The sequence below is a fragment of the Poecilia reticulata genome, linkage group LG13, assembly GCF_000633615.1.
Source record: "Poecilia reticulata strain Guanapo linkage group LG13, Guppy_female_1.0+MT, whole genome shotgun sequence".
NCBI lineage: Eukaryota > Metazoa > Chordata > Actinopteri > Cyprinodontiformes > Poeciliidae > Poecilia > Poecilia reticulata.
This window is the reverse complement of record NC_024343.1, coordinates 6521088-6537183: the sequence shown is the minus strand read 5'-3', so window position 1 is coordinate 6537183 and position 16096 is coordinate 6521088. Positions and strand designations below refer to the sequence as shown.

Here is a 16096-nt window from a genome sequence, read left to right as displayed (position 1 = left end):
ATGGATGGATGGATGGATGGATGGATGGATGGATGGATGGATGGATGGATGGATGGATGGATGGATGGATGGATGGATGGATGGATGGATGGATGCTAAGCAACCTATTGAACAGAACCAAACAGAAACTGATTTTTCTGTTATGGTCATTTTGAAGTACTGAATCCAAAAATCACTTTGGTTTTACTCCATCAGGTCAACTTTCTGAACTGTGGAGCAACATCCATCCATTTTCTATACACCCTTGTCCCTTATTGAGGTGCTGGTGCCTATCTCCATCTAACGTTTGCTATGGAGCAACATGAGCATCAAAATGCATGACTTGATCTCACATCTGGATCAGTTTCCTGACAATCTGGATCAATGAGTGATGAGCAGAAGGAGAGATTCCATCAGGACAGAAAAGAGATGGAGACGTAATGTTCAAGTGACATGTACTTACCCTTATCAGTGTTTATTATTCAATTTACAGAAATCCAAGTTTGTAACATTTAATTAATACACTCTGTTAGAAAACATTTTTTCTCCTGAAAACCTTTCTTGGATGAGAAATATTAACAGAAATAAACTGATAATGTCACAAAATTTAGTCAGAAAGTCAGATTTCTCTAAATCAAATTAGAATAAAAACCTGACCTGATTACAAACAATTTATGTCATCTTTGGATTCAGCCATGCAAAATAGTCATAAATCAGTTGAAAAATAATTGACAACTTCCAAAAAATATTTTTTGTAACCCAGTGTTTCAAAAGATATTTTTTTCTAACTAGCCCATTGTTTTCTTTAGAATTTGCTGTGATTCAGCTATGTTTAATGGTCAAAGTAATAATAAAGAAACTAAAGAAGTAATATTATAATGAAACATCCCTTCAAGGATGTTGGGTCAAATGTTTATCAATGTGGTCAGTTCAGAAAATATTTAAGCTCTAACATGGTCCTTAAATGGCAAAACCTTCATTAAAAGAGCTAGGATCAAAGGATGGGCTTATTCTTAAGCAAAGTATACGTACAATGACAGTCAAAATGTGCTGGGCACAGGCCTCGTGGTCCAGCCTCTGGACAGTGTAAACTGTTCCCAGCGTTGGGTGGATGTGGAACAGACGCATACTTCTAGAGTCTATGGAGCTGTGGAGAGAATAGGTGAGCTGGTGATGCTCGTCACGGTCTGATGCCAGTATCTGGACCACTTCGGTGTTGGGTGGTGTATCCTCCGAAATAATGACCTCGTAGATTTGTTGTGAGAAGACGGGATCATTATCATTACTGTCTAGAACAGTAATGTAAACCTGGAACATAGTGACATTGGTAAGAGGAAAAGGAATGAGTTAAAAATAAAAGATGAAAGGCAGTATTAACTGAAATGTGCTGTTTTAGTTTTTAATGGACTCATTTTCACAAACAGCCGTCCTGTCATACCTCCTGTTTAGACTTTTGGCTTATGTTATTTCCTTGTATTGATTTCTTTTTTTCATTTCGTCTACCTCTCTGATCTCTACCAGCCACCAGTTCTCTGTCCACAAATCAAACTTTCTAGTATGTGAGCTCCTTACTGTCAGTCAGTGACCACCAGATTCCACTGTTGTCCACTTCTTGTTCTCCTATGTTCTGTTCCTTGTAAATTTCTTATCATCGTGACATTAAATGTGCCATCATCTGCAGTTTGGTCCTCTTTCACACGCATCGTGACACATCCACATTTAGCACAAAAAAATTCCAAACATTTTATCGAGCCCATTTCTATTCATGTCACACACTATACTTACTAACATATAGGAGATAAAATGTATAATGTCTGCGCAAGATTAGGAATTCAATGCAAAGTCTTAATAAAAAATGTAAATACAAACTATGAAGATGACAAGAAAGATCACAAGAATAACAATAGAATTGTGGGCACTATTCAATCTACCTATATCTATGATAAAACTAGTGAATACCCTTATACCAGACCAAATAGTCAAGTTAGGTATATGGCAGAGTATTTTAATAGAGAAAAGTAAAAACCTTTTAATAGAAATCACCAAACAAGGATTTCCCTCTCTGTGTCCTGAATGCCAATCTGTGCTTGGTTTTCATTATGCTACTTTAAGCTGTGCTTGGTGCAGCAGGTCCACCAGCAGTGTTAATGTGTTTTAAGGCTTAATGAGCATAAAGTGAGTACTTGAAAGATGGAGGATGAAGTTTAATTGAGCATTTCACTAATACACTGCAGAGATATTTCATGAAGAGCCTGGAAAATAGATTCAATAAATACTAAACGTTACAACAAGAAAAACAGAAGGTCATATTGAGAGGTCACCTGTACATATGCAGTGCTGGTGCCATCTGTGGCCTGCACTGTCAGGTTGTAGAAGGAACGCTGCTCAGCATCCAGAGGCTTTGCGATGATGATGGTAGCTGCTGTCCGCTCCACGTCGAACACACTGTCACTGTTCCCACCTGCTCCCAAACAAGAGTTGGAAGAAGAAGGTATGCAGTGTGAGTCATACAAAGATTTTCTGAAAATAAACATGTCATAATTCAATGAATAAATGTAGCCTGGTGTTCAGCAAAATTCACCACAGCATCGTGCATAAAATGTGTCAGGCCCAAATCTGGTTGATCCATAAAGCAGCATTTTTTCTTATGGATGGTTTTAATATCTTTTGAGAAATATTTGCCAATAATAAAGGAGAAGTTAATGAGATAATAGTCAAGCTTCTGAATTTGAAGACGTTAATAATGGTCTCTCTCGCTCATTATTGTGGCGTTTGGCAAACAAACATTATTTGTGTAATTCTAACTGACCTGAAATGAGAAGGTTTCTCTGGTTTACCTTCAGACAGGTTCCAACTATATAAGAAAATTGTCAGGAAGATTTTAAATGTAGGGTAAATCAGCTTTGAGTGTGTACGAGTCATTTTATGAGATTACATTAAAAAGAGAGTGAAAACCATTCAACACCAGGAAAACAGCCAGTGCCTCCCATCAACAATAACCTTGATGCCTGGTCAAACAATTATACATAACTAAACAAATACTATGTCAGTATTCTCCATGGGCTCTGATGAATTCATCATTACTTTTCCAAACATTCCCAGCCTTAAATCAGGTATTTATCCATTCATCCATTTTCAAACCCCCTTTGTCCCTAGTGGGATTGTGAGGGTTACTGGTGCCTATCTCCAGCGAGCATTTCGCGCGAGAGGTGGGGTCACCCTGGACAGGTCGCCAGCAGGGCAACTCAGAGACAGACAGGACAAACAACCAAGCACATGCATGCACAGGGAGAACATGCAGGATCTTCTTGCTGCAAGGCAACAGTGCTACCAACTGCGCCACTGTGCAGCCCATTGGGTATTCAATCAATCTAAATTACAGTCATTAACCATGAGTTACTTTTTATAGATAAGACTGTTTAACTGGACATACATTTTATCAGCTGAAGAAAACCAGAACAGTCATTATCCTTTAGAGATCCTTTTGAGAATTCACTTTAAGTCGTTACATTTATATTTATGTCTTGTTAGTTAATTAATCATTATGCATATGTAATTGTTCTATTATTAAGCCTTCGTGGAAATTTTATCAATCACTCTCCGATTGTATTAGTATTGCAAATCTGAGAATAATTATACTTTTCTGATGTACTCCTCCCTCTTTTTTTTTAATGAAGTTTAGGCATGGAGCTAGATATTACCCTTCAGACAGAAAGACCTTTAAAGACGTCAGACTGACCATTTCTTTAGTGACACAGATGAATACATACTGATGCTTCCCATGAATCATGAGTAGCTTTAGCAATTAGATGTTTAGCCAACTATCTTCCTCTTCACTTCTCCATGGGCTGCCAACTTATGGTGGTGGAGTGGTTGAGTGTCAACATGATCTACCAGTTGTCAGGGGGTTTCTGCCCCTGGTAGTGTCGTCCATGACAAACAGGTTCTAGGTGAGGCATCAGACAAAGTGCAACCTAAAAGGTGTTTGACTATGTCCTTTGGGGAGTTTTGTGGGGTTCTTCAGGCTCTTTGATATGCGCTGTTGGGTCCTTGTATGTCTGGTGTCAAAGCTTGGCCCGCAGTACCAGAAGCAAGCCAGACATGTTTCCCGTAAGAGTTTATTTCCGCCAAGGTTGCCCTTTGTTACCAATTTTGTTCATAACCTTTATGGGCAGAATTTCCACCCACAACCAAACTGTTAAGTGGATCTGTTCACAGTCAGGATAAAAATCAACACCTCCAAATTCAAAACCATGATTTTGAGCTGGAAAAAGTAAAGGGCCTCTCAGGGTCAAGACTCTGCCCCAAGTGGAGGAGTTTAAGGATTTCAGGGGTTGTGTTCACCAATGACAGTGTGTCATGGTAGAGAGAGAGCAGAGCCAAATGGCGAAGGCCTTGATTTATTGGTCAGTCTACATTCCTACCCTCATTTACCGTTAAGATCTCTGGGTAGTGACCAAAAGAGATTGTGGATGCAATCAGTTTCTTTTGCAGGGAGTCTCAACTTTCCAGGTGTCTTTGGCATCTGGTTAAGAAGCCTCCTGGACACTCTCCTGGTGAGGTGTTCAGGAAACATTCCACCAGAAGGAGACCCAGAGGAAAACCCAGGAGACCCCGGAGAGACTATAATTTTCAGCTGGTCTGGAAACACAGTGGGATTCCTCTGGAGCAGCTGGTCCATGTGGCTGGGGAGGAGGAAGTTCTTGAACCTACAACTGGATCCTGGATTAAGTGGAAAAAGTGCATGGATTTTCCACTTCACTCCTAATTTAGATGTAATTTCAAATTGAATTTTCTTTAAACCAACACAGTATGTTGAGGTATACATATGATTGAATTAAGAAGCTCACCTAAGTAATGACTAGCATTAATTTCTAGGAGGTGGTTTCCACATTCAATCTGGAGTGGAGAGGAACATCCTCATTTTGACAAACTGTCATTAGTTTGATAACCAGATCAGTAAGTAATGTACCATTTGAATGTGCTTGTGAAGATACACGTGAATACTATAACCTGAACACTTGCATTCTATGAAAAATGTATTGCTGTTGCTAATGAAGGGTCAGCACTGGAGGGTAATGAGGTAACAGAGGCTTGTAGCCATGGAAGCAGATAAAAAGAGAGTAATGGAAAAACTTCTATTGAAAATACAGAACCAAAACAAATTAAACCACTCAGCCAGAGCTGTGTTGTTAATTTTGCACATAAAAAAAGCTGTGGCGGGAAATAAAAAGAAGGGTAGACTGTGGGTATGACCAAGTAAAAATGTTTGTTTTTAAAAAGGCGACAAAATGAAGGGATTTCTTCTGATAGTGTGCCAAAACGAAAAGTGTATATAAAATACCTTCTGAGGAACAGTTCTTGAAACAAGCACTCTGCAAGATATAGAACATCTCACGAAAAGGCCTGGCACCTTCCAGGCATGAAGTATCAAAGACAGAAAAAAAGAGAAAGGGTAAGACAGGAAGAAAATACATTTTTGAAGAAAACAGGAAAAAGAGGACAGAGACAGCATTAGTTATTTCATAGCAAATATGCATAACACCCAGTGATGTGAAGCTGTGGATTCTTCAGTTGTGAACCAGTAGTATCAACAGCTAAACAGACTCAAAGCATGGTGGCATCACCACAAAGCCTGTAAGCTGGTACAATGCTCTTAGGCTCCGGAGGCTGGGACGGAGCGGTCCCTGTGGACCATTTCAAATTTAAGTTGTGTTTATGGAGCTGAATTTGGCAGATGCTTTTATCTGAAGTGACAAACCAATGGGGATATAACAATTCAATTAATATCAAAGCAAATAATCTACTGAGAAGGAAAACCACTGATCAGGTTGTGTCTGAGGTGCGAGTATAGAAACAGAGTGCAGACATAGAGGAAAGTTCAGAAAGAGATACAGTAGCAAAGGAGCGAAAACTACAGAGTAGGTGCTGGGTTAGGAGATTCTTACTGAGGAACTGAGTCTTCAGAAGTTTCTTAGAGACATGCTGGGATCTCCCTATTCTGCTAGCACTTATTAGGTCATTCCACTGTTGAACAACACACGAAGAGTCGGGATAGTCTTAAGCATGTAGGCACTGGTGTCCAACAAACCCTTGACGATTAGTGACAGACAAGTGGCGTAAAGCTTTGCAATTTAATTGGGAACAGTTCTATTTGGAACTCTGTGTGCTGACATCAGTGACCTCCATTTTTCAAGGCTGTTGTGAGAACTTTATTTGTATTACTAAAAAAAATAACACTTTTAAACAGCACTGAAAATAGGATTTCTACAAGGATGTCTTGCTAGTCCAGCAAAGGTTATTATTAAACTATACAATTGAAATTCTAGAGGGAAATCAGTGTTTAGTTTACAACAATTTATGAAAATACATTTCATTAGTTATGACATTTTGTTACTCTTTACTTTAGGTTTGCTTAAACAGAAGACAAATCTAAAATCTTGTCACAGTGATAATCATCAATAGATTTTAAAAAATTATTTGCGACCACGTTATGTCTGTATTGTCTCTATAAACAAATAGATCTTTATAACTTTCCGTTATAAAGTTTTAACAATGAACTAAACTAAAACATAACATAAAGGTTTATTTAAAGTAGAAGATACAATAAAAACACATATTTTAGGTTTGATGTTCAGTCTTCTAAAGGTTGATAACTTTAATTTAGCCAGAAATTTTTGCCTGGCACTTGAAAAAAGTATCATTTTTATAAGCCAGACTGGCACATATGGTTATGTCAGTTCACCTACAGGGGAACTTTACCTGTGATATCAAACCAAACTGGAACTGGGTTCTGTTGCAGAGACACCACACCCACAATCTCAGCCACATGGTCATTCTCCGTGATGGTAAAGTTATAGAACAACTCGTCAAAGAGCAATGGTGGAGATGATGGAGGCGGTCGTTGAATCCACTCAATATGCAGACGAGCTGTTGAAGACTTCTGGGGACGGCCATTGTCTGATGCTTTAATCTGGAGAAGCACAAACTGGCTACAATTAATGACTGTTAAATCTAATAATTCATAAAAAGTTTAGAATCAGCTTTTAGTGATTATACTAATTCAATGATGTTAATAAATAAATTTTTCTGTACCATATTGGTCACAATGTATGCAATAATTTATTTTTTGATTTACTCAAATCTATAACTGCTGATTTTTTGGAATATTAAGCCCAATAATTTCCAGAGTAACAAAATGGTAAAGTCTTTGCAGCTATGTTTTAAAATGTCTTTCCAGTTATAAATATGAGCCATTTTTATATCAATTCGCTAAATTACAGAAAGTCAAGGCAGCATGTCTGAAAGTAGAATACTCATTTGTCTTTTGCCAAAAATAAGTAAGAATAAAATATAGAACCCATCCAAGCAACTGAGTTAGAATAACTGAATGAAACAAGAGGTAAAAATGAACTCATACAGTCAAGATGTCATAGCTTCCTGCAGCGAAGGCCTTGCGAGATGACACCACAGCTGTTTTGGGGTCTATGAAAAATTTTCCATCGTCATTGCCGTCCACAAGGCTGTATGAGAGGTCACTGTTGGGCCCGTCGTCCTGGTCATAGGCAAACACCCGGTAGATGGGCTCAGCCTTCTTTCTTCGTTCTCTCTCTGGAAGTCTGACTTGGTAGACCTTATCATGAAAAGTTGGTCGGTTGTCATTTTCATCTAGGACTGAAACCATAACCCACAGTGTACTGCTCTTGGGACTTGGACTGCTGTCTGAAATCAGCACCTATAGGAGCAGAAAGAGTTACTCAAATTAATTATCCGTAAACCAGATCCACTAAAAATTAGAGTCCATAGAGAAGCAAGAGCAGCAGTATTTTACCGTTTTCATCACAGGCTTTATAGGTCTCGCTGATGATAGCATCTCTTAGTAAACTGCAATCTTTGAATTCTCACAAATTTTTAACTCACTGACATTTGGGCTGCTTAAGACCATGAAACTCTTCATTTCAAGCCAGCATATGGACATAAGTATTTTTCTACTCTTCCCATAATTTCCTGATTTCAAAGTAAAGATTGATAGTGTGGCAAAAATGGCCAATAAAATAATAGGTCTTAGTATTTTATCAATCTGCTGTATATGAGCAACATATAGAGTACCAGAGTTCTGATAGTACTTAACTGAAATAACAAATGAATGGGATGTCAAAATGATTAATTCCACGTCTCAGCGATCACCTCTGGCTTCAAGAACAAAAGACAAGGTGCCAGATGAAATTTTGATACGAATTAGGAAAGATTTCCTCACCTCTAGAGTGTGCTCCTGTTGTTGTTCACGATCCAGTTTCCGAGAGGTTGTAGTGATCAGTCCTGAGGGAGAAAACAGCAGCAATTGTTAAATTCAAAGATTCAAGGGTTTTATTGTCATATCAGCTCGCATTTTCGCATTTGAATGCTTATAGTTCGGAATTTGGACTCAGGTCCCAGATCAGGAAACTTAATAAATAAATAAATAAATAAATAAATAAATAAATAAATAAATAAATAAATAAATAAATAAATAAATAAATAAATGACATTAGTAATTGGGGAGTAATGTGATGTAGAAAGGTAGTCTTTGTTATTTAAATTATGTTTTGATTGCAAATGTATAAAATGTAATGATCTGTAAGATAAGGAACAGAAGGTGACTCAGATATGGCGTGAGAAAAGGGGAAGTTGTTTCAGACAGAGTTCAGTGGGCTGCAGAGGGACTCACAAGAGTTTCAACAGGATAAAAAGAGGAATTTTCTAAAAATGTGTTGTTTTAACAGTTTGTGCAAAAAGGCACAAAGGCATCGCCCAAAAAAGTAGAAAGCAGAATCACTTGCTAATATTCAGGGTTGTGCCTCAGGGTCAGTCTTTGTGTCCACGTCAGGAGAAGAGATCATGAAGACAATCTGGGTTTGAGAGAACAACTGAGCCTCAACCAGACCCAACAACTGTAACCCTGATGAGGCCAATCCACGCGCCAAAGGTCAAAGTTTAAGAATTTGGGTTTATTCTCAAGACTGCTGCTTTACGCTGGGTTTTTTCTTTTGTTAGATCCAAGAATTTTCACAAGTTTTGTCCAGAAAAAGTGGAGGAATTTCTTCATTTGATTTTTGGGGCTACATTTGCCCATCAGGGAAATTTGGATTTTTACCATGTTTTCCACAAAGAACAAATGGGTCAAAAAATGGATTTCTATGTGGTATGAACCTCTCTCTCTATCTCATGCAGACTTATTTCATTCAAAAAGTTCACTCAGCTACAGTTTTAGAGAACATGATTCAATGACTTTTGCAACTTATGTACTTTTTCTATTTTGCTGGATTTTTTACTGTGTGCTATACCTGCTAAGCTCTTCAAATTAAAGCAATGGAAGTCTTACTGGAAGTTATGAAAATTTGATTATTAAGATTGTCACCTTTAAGAGTTCTTCATGGTGTTTAAGATTGATTACTGTGATCAACAGATTTATCAAAGGTTTTTATCGGTTGTTTTGATCAAGACAGTAAAAAAAAAAAAAATCCCAGAAGTTTGTTTTGTCCAGATTTCTAAATCAATTCAGCCCAATTTTAAGTGCAAGTTGTTTAAGAGGAGAAGCTGCTGTTAATGAGCATGGCAGGGAGGTTTGGTTAGCTGCAGGTTACTCAGTCTGACCGGGCCATCAGATGAAGCGGGGTTCAACGTTCGGATGCTAGGCTGACATTTTCTCCTCCACCAGTTTTCATGGAGCCCTGGTTGACCTGCTTGGGACAGGCTGATCAGGCTCAGGAGGTTCAAACCCTTTCAACTGAGCCCTGGTTTGGGCTGCTTTACAGTGGTGAGGTAAGCTCGACGGCAACAAGCAAGGGGAGCCGCTGGAACAGTCTGTGTGCAGGGTGGTGGAGTCCTTTATGATTAATTTTCAAGATTTAATAAGTGTAACATCTGGTATAGAGAACCCAATAACTCAGCCAAGCACAGACCACGTTTTAATAGATTTATTAAAAACCGGAACTGGCTTAGTCACAGACTGGTCACACAAATGTCCAGGAGTAATTCTTGGATGATGCTCAATGTCCGACTGTATGAACTATAGAGTCTTCACAGAAAACTTCCAGGATGATTTATATGCACAATACATCCAATGATAAATATTCTCTGATGGGTGGAGATATGGTAAGAAGGAAGGTGAGGGTCAGACACACAGACGCAAATAGTGAGGTGATGAGGCATGAAGTGAGATGGGGTCAAAGGTGAGAATCCTTTTCTGTGGTTTGTGGAAAGAAGAGATAAATGTAGAATCCAGCAGCAGAACAAGCAAATGAGTAGGACAGAAACAAGGTCATAACTGGAAGATTAAAAAATAGTAAGGAATTAATGCTGAACATCTACACACAGAACTGGAGTGTCTGTGTCTGGAGGGAGCTTAAATAGAGCAGAACACAGGCACTGAATAACCTGATAACTACTTAATGTAAGCACAGAAATGCAATCATTAATGTATTTAAAATCAAATGTTAATCTGAGGAAAAGAACCAGGCTGAAAAAAACCAAAGATGTGTTTCAACTGTCAGAAAACTTTACTGTATCCCATTCAAGTTTCCTTTGTGCTTGTTACAGCCAAGCTGATTCACTTGTACAGATGAATGAATGACTGAGGCTGACTGCTGAGATGACAAACAATAACTAATATTCACTCTAACTGATTTACAAGTTCCTGTGCCAAGAACTGATAAATCTTGGCACAGGAACTATTTTAATTCTTCTTTCACATGACTTTGGCCTAAAACCCAATTCCATGGCAACACCCTTCCGCAGTAAACAACTAGACAAGACCAACAAGCATACTCTTGTGCTGCCAGACAAGTAGAGACTTTGTCTTTGCATCAATTATGTTTAATTCACCAATGAAACACTTTAACAAATGGTAAATAGATTAAACCTAGATGTCACTTTTCAAGTCATACCTACCACTCAAAGCCCTTTTCAGCTCAAGCCAGCCACTCTCACAAAATCAACTTACATGACCGAGAAACAGAAAATGACTCACCAGTACGAGTGTTGATAGTAAAGAAGTTCTGTGGGTTTCCACTAACAATCCGATAGCTTAGCCAATCAGCAATAGAAGGCGGGGAGACATCAGGATCCTGAGCGTGGATTTGAATTACAGAAACGTCCCGGGCAGAATTCTCTGGTACTGAGCACCGAAGCAAAGGCTCGGAGGTTAGTGGGGCGTTGTCATTGACATCCTCCACTTCAATGAACACCTCAGTTGTGCTGAACTGGGGAACAACGCCACGGTCACTGGCATAAACCGTCAGCCAATAAGAGTCCTTGGTTTCCCGATCCAATGTGTCTGTGGTGTAGATCACTCCTGAGAAAGAAGACAGTTTGTGCAATCAAAGAAAATCCACCCAACTTCAAATATTAAATGTGCTTAGAAAATAAAGATTAAACAGATGAATAGGAAAATGTAGCACATAAAGAACTTTGAATTCATTTTGCACTGCATATAAAGAGTGGAATGCAACAATATCCTGCACAATTAACTGCCAAAACAAACATAACATGTCTCTCTGGAGAACAGTCCGTTTAGAATCTAGACACAATATTATATGGAAATACTGAAGCAACATCTAAAGACTTGAGCCGGAACTTTAAAGGCCGTGGCACCGATTATTCTTGAAAATGGATAATAACACTAAGCATAGAGCCATTGTTATCCACATTGGCTCTATTCTTCAGATCAACAACCTAAATGTTTGTAAATGTGTCTATCACAAAGGGCTGTTTCACAAAACACAAAGCCCTTAAGCAGGGATTTTTCTGAATTAAGAAAAATCATAAAAGCTATTTATCTTGTGCAGCTAACCTACTCCTGATCAGACTAACAGTCAGGCTTAGTTAAGTCAAACTAAATAACCAACTTTCTACAGCCAGACACTGGATCGCTGTTATTCATCTTATACATTCCTAAACTTCCCTCAGTCTGCAACAGTGTTGATCACTAGCGGAACAAGTCAGCGTCGGGCCGGGGGGCGGGGCCAATTACCGGGCCCCTAACGAATCACCGGACCCCTCACCTCACCACCTGTTGAGAAAGGTGCGCCCTCACCTTTCTCAACAGGTGAGGGCGCACTTTTTCCGTCTATAATCAGACATTTAAGCGACTTGAAACCATTCCTCCATCCCTGGCACCTCCAGACCCGGGCCCCCATCCGGCCCGGTTCGGGGGGGGGCAGCCGCCCCCCCAGCTTCCCCTATAGCTCCACCCCTGGTGTTGATTACCAATTGTACGCAGATGACACTGTCACTTATGTACAGGGTAGGGACAAAATTCAAGTTTCTTCCCAACTTACTGAGTTACTCTTGTTACAAATAGCCACTTGGCTTAAACATGCCTTCCTCAAGAAAAATGTTTTTAAACAGTTGGCATTTATTTTACTGAAAGACCATAAAATACAACTGACCCTGTCATATTTATTTTCGGAGAGAAGATCACATTGGTCACACAATTTAAATATCATGGAATTTTGCTTGTTGCAAGATTATCATTCAAACCTCATGCTGAGAGGATAAAAAAACACCTAAGTTTAACCGTGCAAACTTTAGGAATACAAGATACTGTGTCTAATTTAACTGAAAAATTGCTCAGATTTTTTTCTGCTAACAAGCTGGATAACTCATTGACCATAAAAGAAAACTCACCCGTTTCCTCATCGATGGCAAATCTTCCAAGCCCACTCCCATCCCGAATGGAATAGTGGATCTCTCCATCTCTACCAACGTCATCATCTTGAGCACTAAGTTGGAGTAAAGTAGTTCCGATTGGGGCATTCTCTACAATTCTTCCAGTCAAGGCAAAGTGTGAAAAGTAAGGAGCGTAGAGGTTTTCATTCACATCGATTACTTCCAATTCCACAAAGGTGACAGACAGAAGAGACACAGGTTTTCCCTTGTCTTTGGCTTTCACTGTGAGGTTGTAGAACTGCTGGACCTCATAGTCCAGTTCCTTCGTCAGTCGAATGGCTCCACTGTTCCGATCTAATTCAAACCATCCGTTGTGGTCATTGACCAGAGAGTACCGCACCTGGCCTCCTAATCCCACATCTGGGTCCTGGGTTTCGATCCAGGCTATAACAGTTCCTACAGGAAGATCCTCAAGAGCTCTGGCTTTGTAAACACTGGGGATGAATAGTGGAGGACAGTCATTCACGTCCTCTAAAATAACTTTCAAAATGGTGACTGAAAACTTGTGTCTCCCTTTAGCTGCACTGTCTCGAGCTTTAATCTTTAAGTTATAGATTGGAGCCAACTCTCGGTCTAGTTGGCCAGTGACATAAACTATCCCGTTAGTGGAGTTAATGCCAAACTGTGTGGTGCTGGTCAAGACAGAGTAAACTATCTCACCATTGAGTCCAAGATCTTTGTCAGTGGCCTCGACCTGGATAATAATTGTGCCTATTGCAGTGTTTTCAGGAATTACTATTCTATATCCTTCTTGTAAAAACTGAGGGGCATTATCGTTTGCATCCACAATGTGAACAGTAAGCAAACGCCAAGTCGCTTTCTGTGGCAGACCAAGGTCACAAATGGTTAGGTTGAGGATGTAGTGATCTCTCTTTTCTCTGTCCATAGGCAGAAAAACGCTTATTAGACCAGTCTGCAAGCCAATGTTAAAACAACTGTCAGTGTTTCCATCTGAAATAGAGTACAGAATCTGACCATTGAAACCTGTATCACCATCATACGCATTCACCTGGAAAACACTGGAGCCAACCTTTAAGTCTTCCTGCACAGCGATGTCTGTGGGAAAAGCTTTGTCGAACTGGGGTGTTTGTCGATTCACAGAGAACAGGTCAATAAAACCTTCCTCGGTTTTAGATTTGGTGCTAGCTTTGGATTTTTTAAGTAACTTTTCAGCTAACCTTTGTGCTACACTGGTTTCTTTACATGTAAAATGCTTGTAAAGAGATTTTCCATGTACAACTGAAATGTTGACAAACATGGGATCTGAAAAGTTTTCACCATCTGTAGAAGTTATTTTTAAACTGAAGATGCTATGCTTAGGGCTCAGTGCTGAAAGGGAATTACGCAGTGCAAGAACTCCTGAATCAGGGTTGAGGTCAAAGAGCCCCAGCTCATTTCCTGAAATGATCTTATATTTTACTAACTCTAACTCATCTATGTCAATTGCAGACATTGTGGTAATTACTTCATCTACTGGGAAATCTACAGAAATCACCCCCTTGCATGCGACCTTCTCAAACAATGGCTTATTGTCATTTATATTCTGTAAGTGGATTGTGACATTGACTTCACTCTCTCGCCTGTAGGGTGAACCCCAGTCAGAAGCTCTAACAACAAATACAAATACCTCTGGCGAGGCTTCAAAATCTAGATCTGTGTTACTGCTTATGACACCAGAAAATTGGTTAATCTTGAAGGGTAGTTGCTGAAGGCAGTGAATACTGTATGTAATGTATCCATTTTCACCTTTATCTTCATCGACTGCAGAGACTGTTAATATGTTGGTTCCAGCTGGAACACTTTCGTTTACAAAAACCTCATAGAAGGACTGGAAAAATTCAGGCGTGTTATCATTGGCATCTTCAATGGCTACCTGTACTTTAGCTCTGAGATTGCTGTCTACCTCCAACACCTCAAGACTAAAGATATCCTTGGATACATGGGTCAACCAGTGAGAAGTGGAAATTACACCTGTTAAGGTATTGATTTTAAAAAAAGTTGAATCTGCAGAGGGTGTCAGAATGTACTCTGCATCATCAGGTTCCGGTTTGATCTTAAAAAAACCCACAATTGTGCCAGGTGGTGAAACTTCATTGAGACTAACAACATAGAACTCTTGCTCAAAATTAGCTTCTGTTGCCTGCTGGTTTGAAAACATTATGTGGAGAACCTGTGGAGCAGAGAGCTGGGGAGGAGTCCCTCTGTCTTTAGCCTGCAGGGTTAAGTTACAACCATATGGGAAAGTTTCCCAGTTTATTATTTCGGTGGATTTAATTGCAAATTCCTCTTCTTCACGTCTTTCTATGTAAAACTGTCCTGAAGGGTCACCATCCATAATAATAACAGAATCAATTTCCCCGTTTAAGCCTTCATCAAAGTCTTCAACACTAACAAGGGCATACAGACTATTCTTCTCCAGCCTAGCGGAAGCGTGGGTGACTACAGTCATAACTGGAGCGCGCTCATTCACACGATCTATGTGGACAAAAAGTTTGGCTGTGCTGCTAACTCCATTATTTCCATACAGCTTCATACCACGGTCAACCGCCATAATTTCTAAGTCGTACCGGTCCTGTTCATCAACATTAAGCTTTCCACTAAGGTAAACCACTCCACTGGTTGGGTGCACTGCAAACAGTTCCATTTTGTCCTTGAAAAAAAAGTAAAATTCTCCATTGGAGCCAATATCTGCATCAGTGGCAGTAACTTGCGCTATGCTAGTCCTGAGAGGAGTGCTTTCTGCTATGGTCACAGAGTATGTGGTGGGTGAAAACAGGGGCCGGAGGTCATTCATATCCAACACTTGAATGCTGACTTTAGTCCAGGCCTCAAGAAGAGACTCTCCCTTGACGTAGGCTTTCACTGTCAATACATAATTATCTTGAATCTCCCGGTTTAAGATGGCTGCATTGCCCCCTTTGGTCCTTATGCGCAAAAAAGAGAAGTCCCCCAGAACGTAGTCTTCTGCCTTAAAAAGCCCTTCGTCATCTCCTGAGGTAATTCTGTAGCGAATTTCCCAGGACCTTTTGGAAAGTTGAATGCCCATTTTAATTTTACTGTTGGCATAGGTGCGTGCTGCTGAGTTTTCATAAACTGTTGCATGGTAGACGGAATGGGTGAAGCTGAAACTGGGCACATCCTGAGTTTCATGGGAGTTCTGGTTGTAGCCGGCTGATGGCTTGGATATCAATAATAAGAGCTGGAGAGTCAGGCCGAGGAGAGAAACTTGCATGCCTGCCCATTGACCCATATTCAAATCTATCCCATCATACTGCCATCCTGAAACAGAAAAAAGACAACAATGACAAACGTTTGACACAGGAAGTTGAACCAACTAGTATGTATGTATGTATGTATGTATGTATGTATGTATGTATGTATGTATGTATGTATGTATGTATGTATGTAT

At 39.6% G+C, this 16096-nt stretch overlaps 1 protein-coding gene across 2 annotated transcripts in view; it reads right to left on the bottom strand.

Moving 5' to 3' along the window:
* Positions 1 to 646: 646 nt before the first annotated feature.
* LOC103474311 (protocadherin Fat 3-like) overlaps positions 647 to 16096 on the bottom strand; it is a 28706-nt gene continuing 13256 nt past the window's right edge. Inside the window, exons 2-9 of one of the 2 annotated variants that reach the window (XM_008425171.2) lie at positions 12646 to 15966; positions 10988 to 11311; positions 8237 to 8298; positions 7400 to 7714; positions 6742 to 6952; positions 5324 to 5392; positions 2301 to 2440; positions 647 to 1287 (exon numbers count right to left, since the gene is read on the bottom strand). In XM_008425171.2, the coding sequence (XP_008423393.1) occupies positions 940 to 1287; positions 2301 to 2440; positions 5324 to 5392; positions 6742 to 6952; positions 7400 to 7714; positions 8237 to 8298; positions 10988 to 11311; positions 12646 to 15937 (4761 nt within the window). In that variant the 5' untranslated portion in view covers positions 15938 to 15966 and the 3' untranslated portion in view covers positions 647 to 939. The remainder of the gene's footprint in view (positions 1288 to 2300; positions 2441 to 5323; positions 5393 to 6741; positions 6953 to 7399; positions 7715 to 8236; positions 8299 to 10987; positions 11312 to 12645; positions 15967 to 16096) is intronic. The other variant, XM_008425173.2, reaches the window with a different exon arrangement.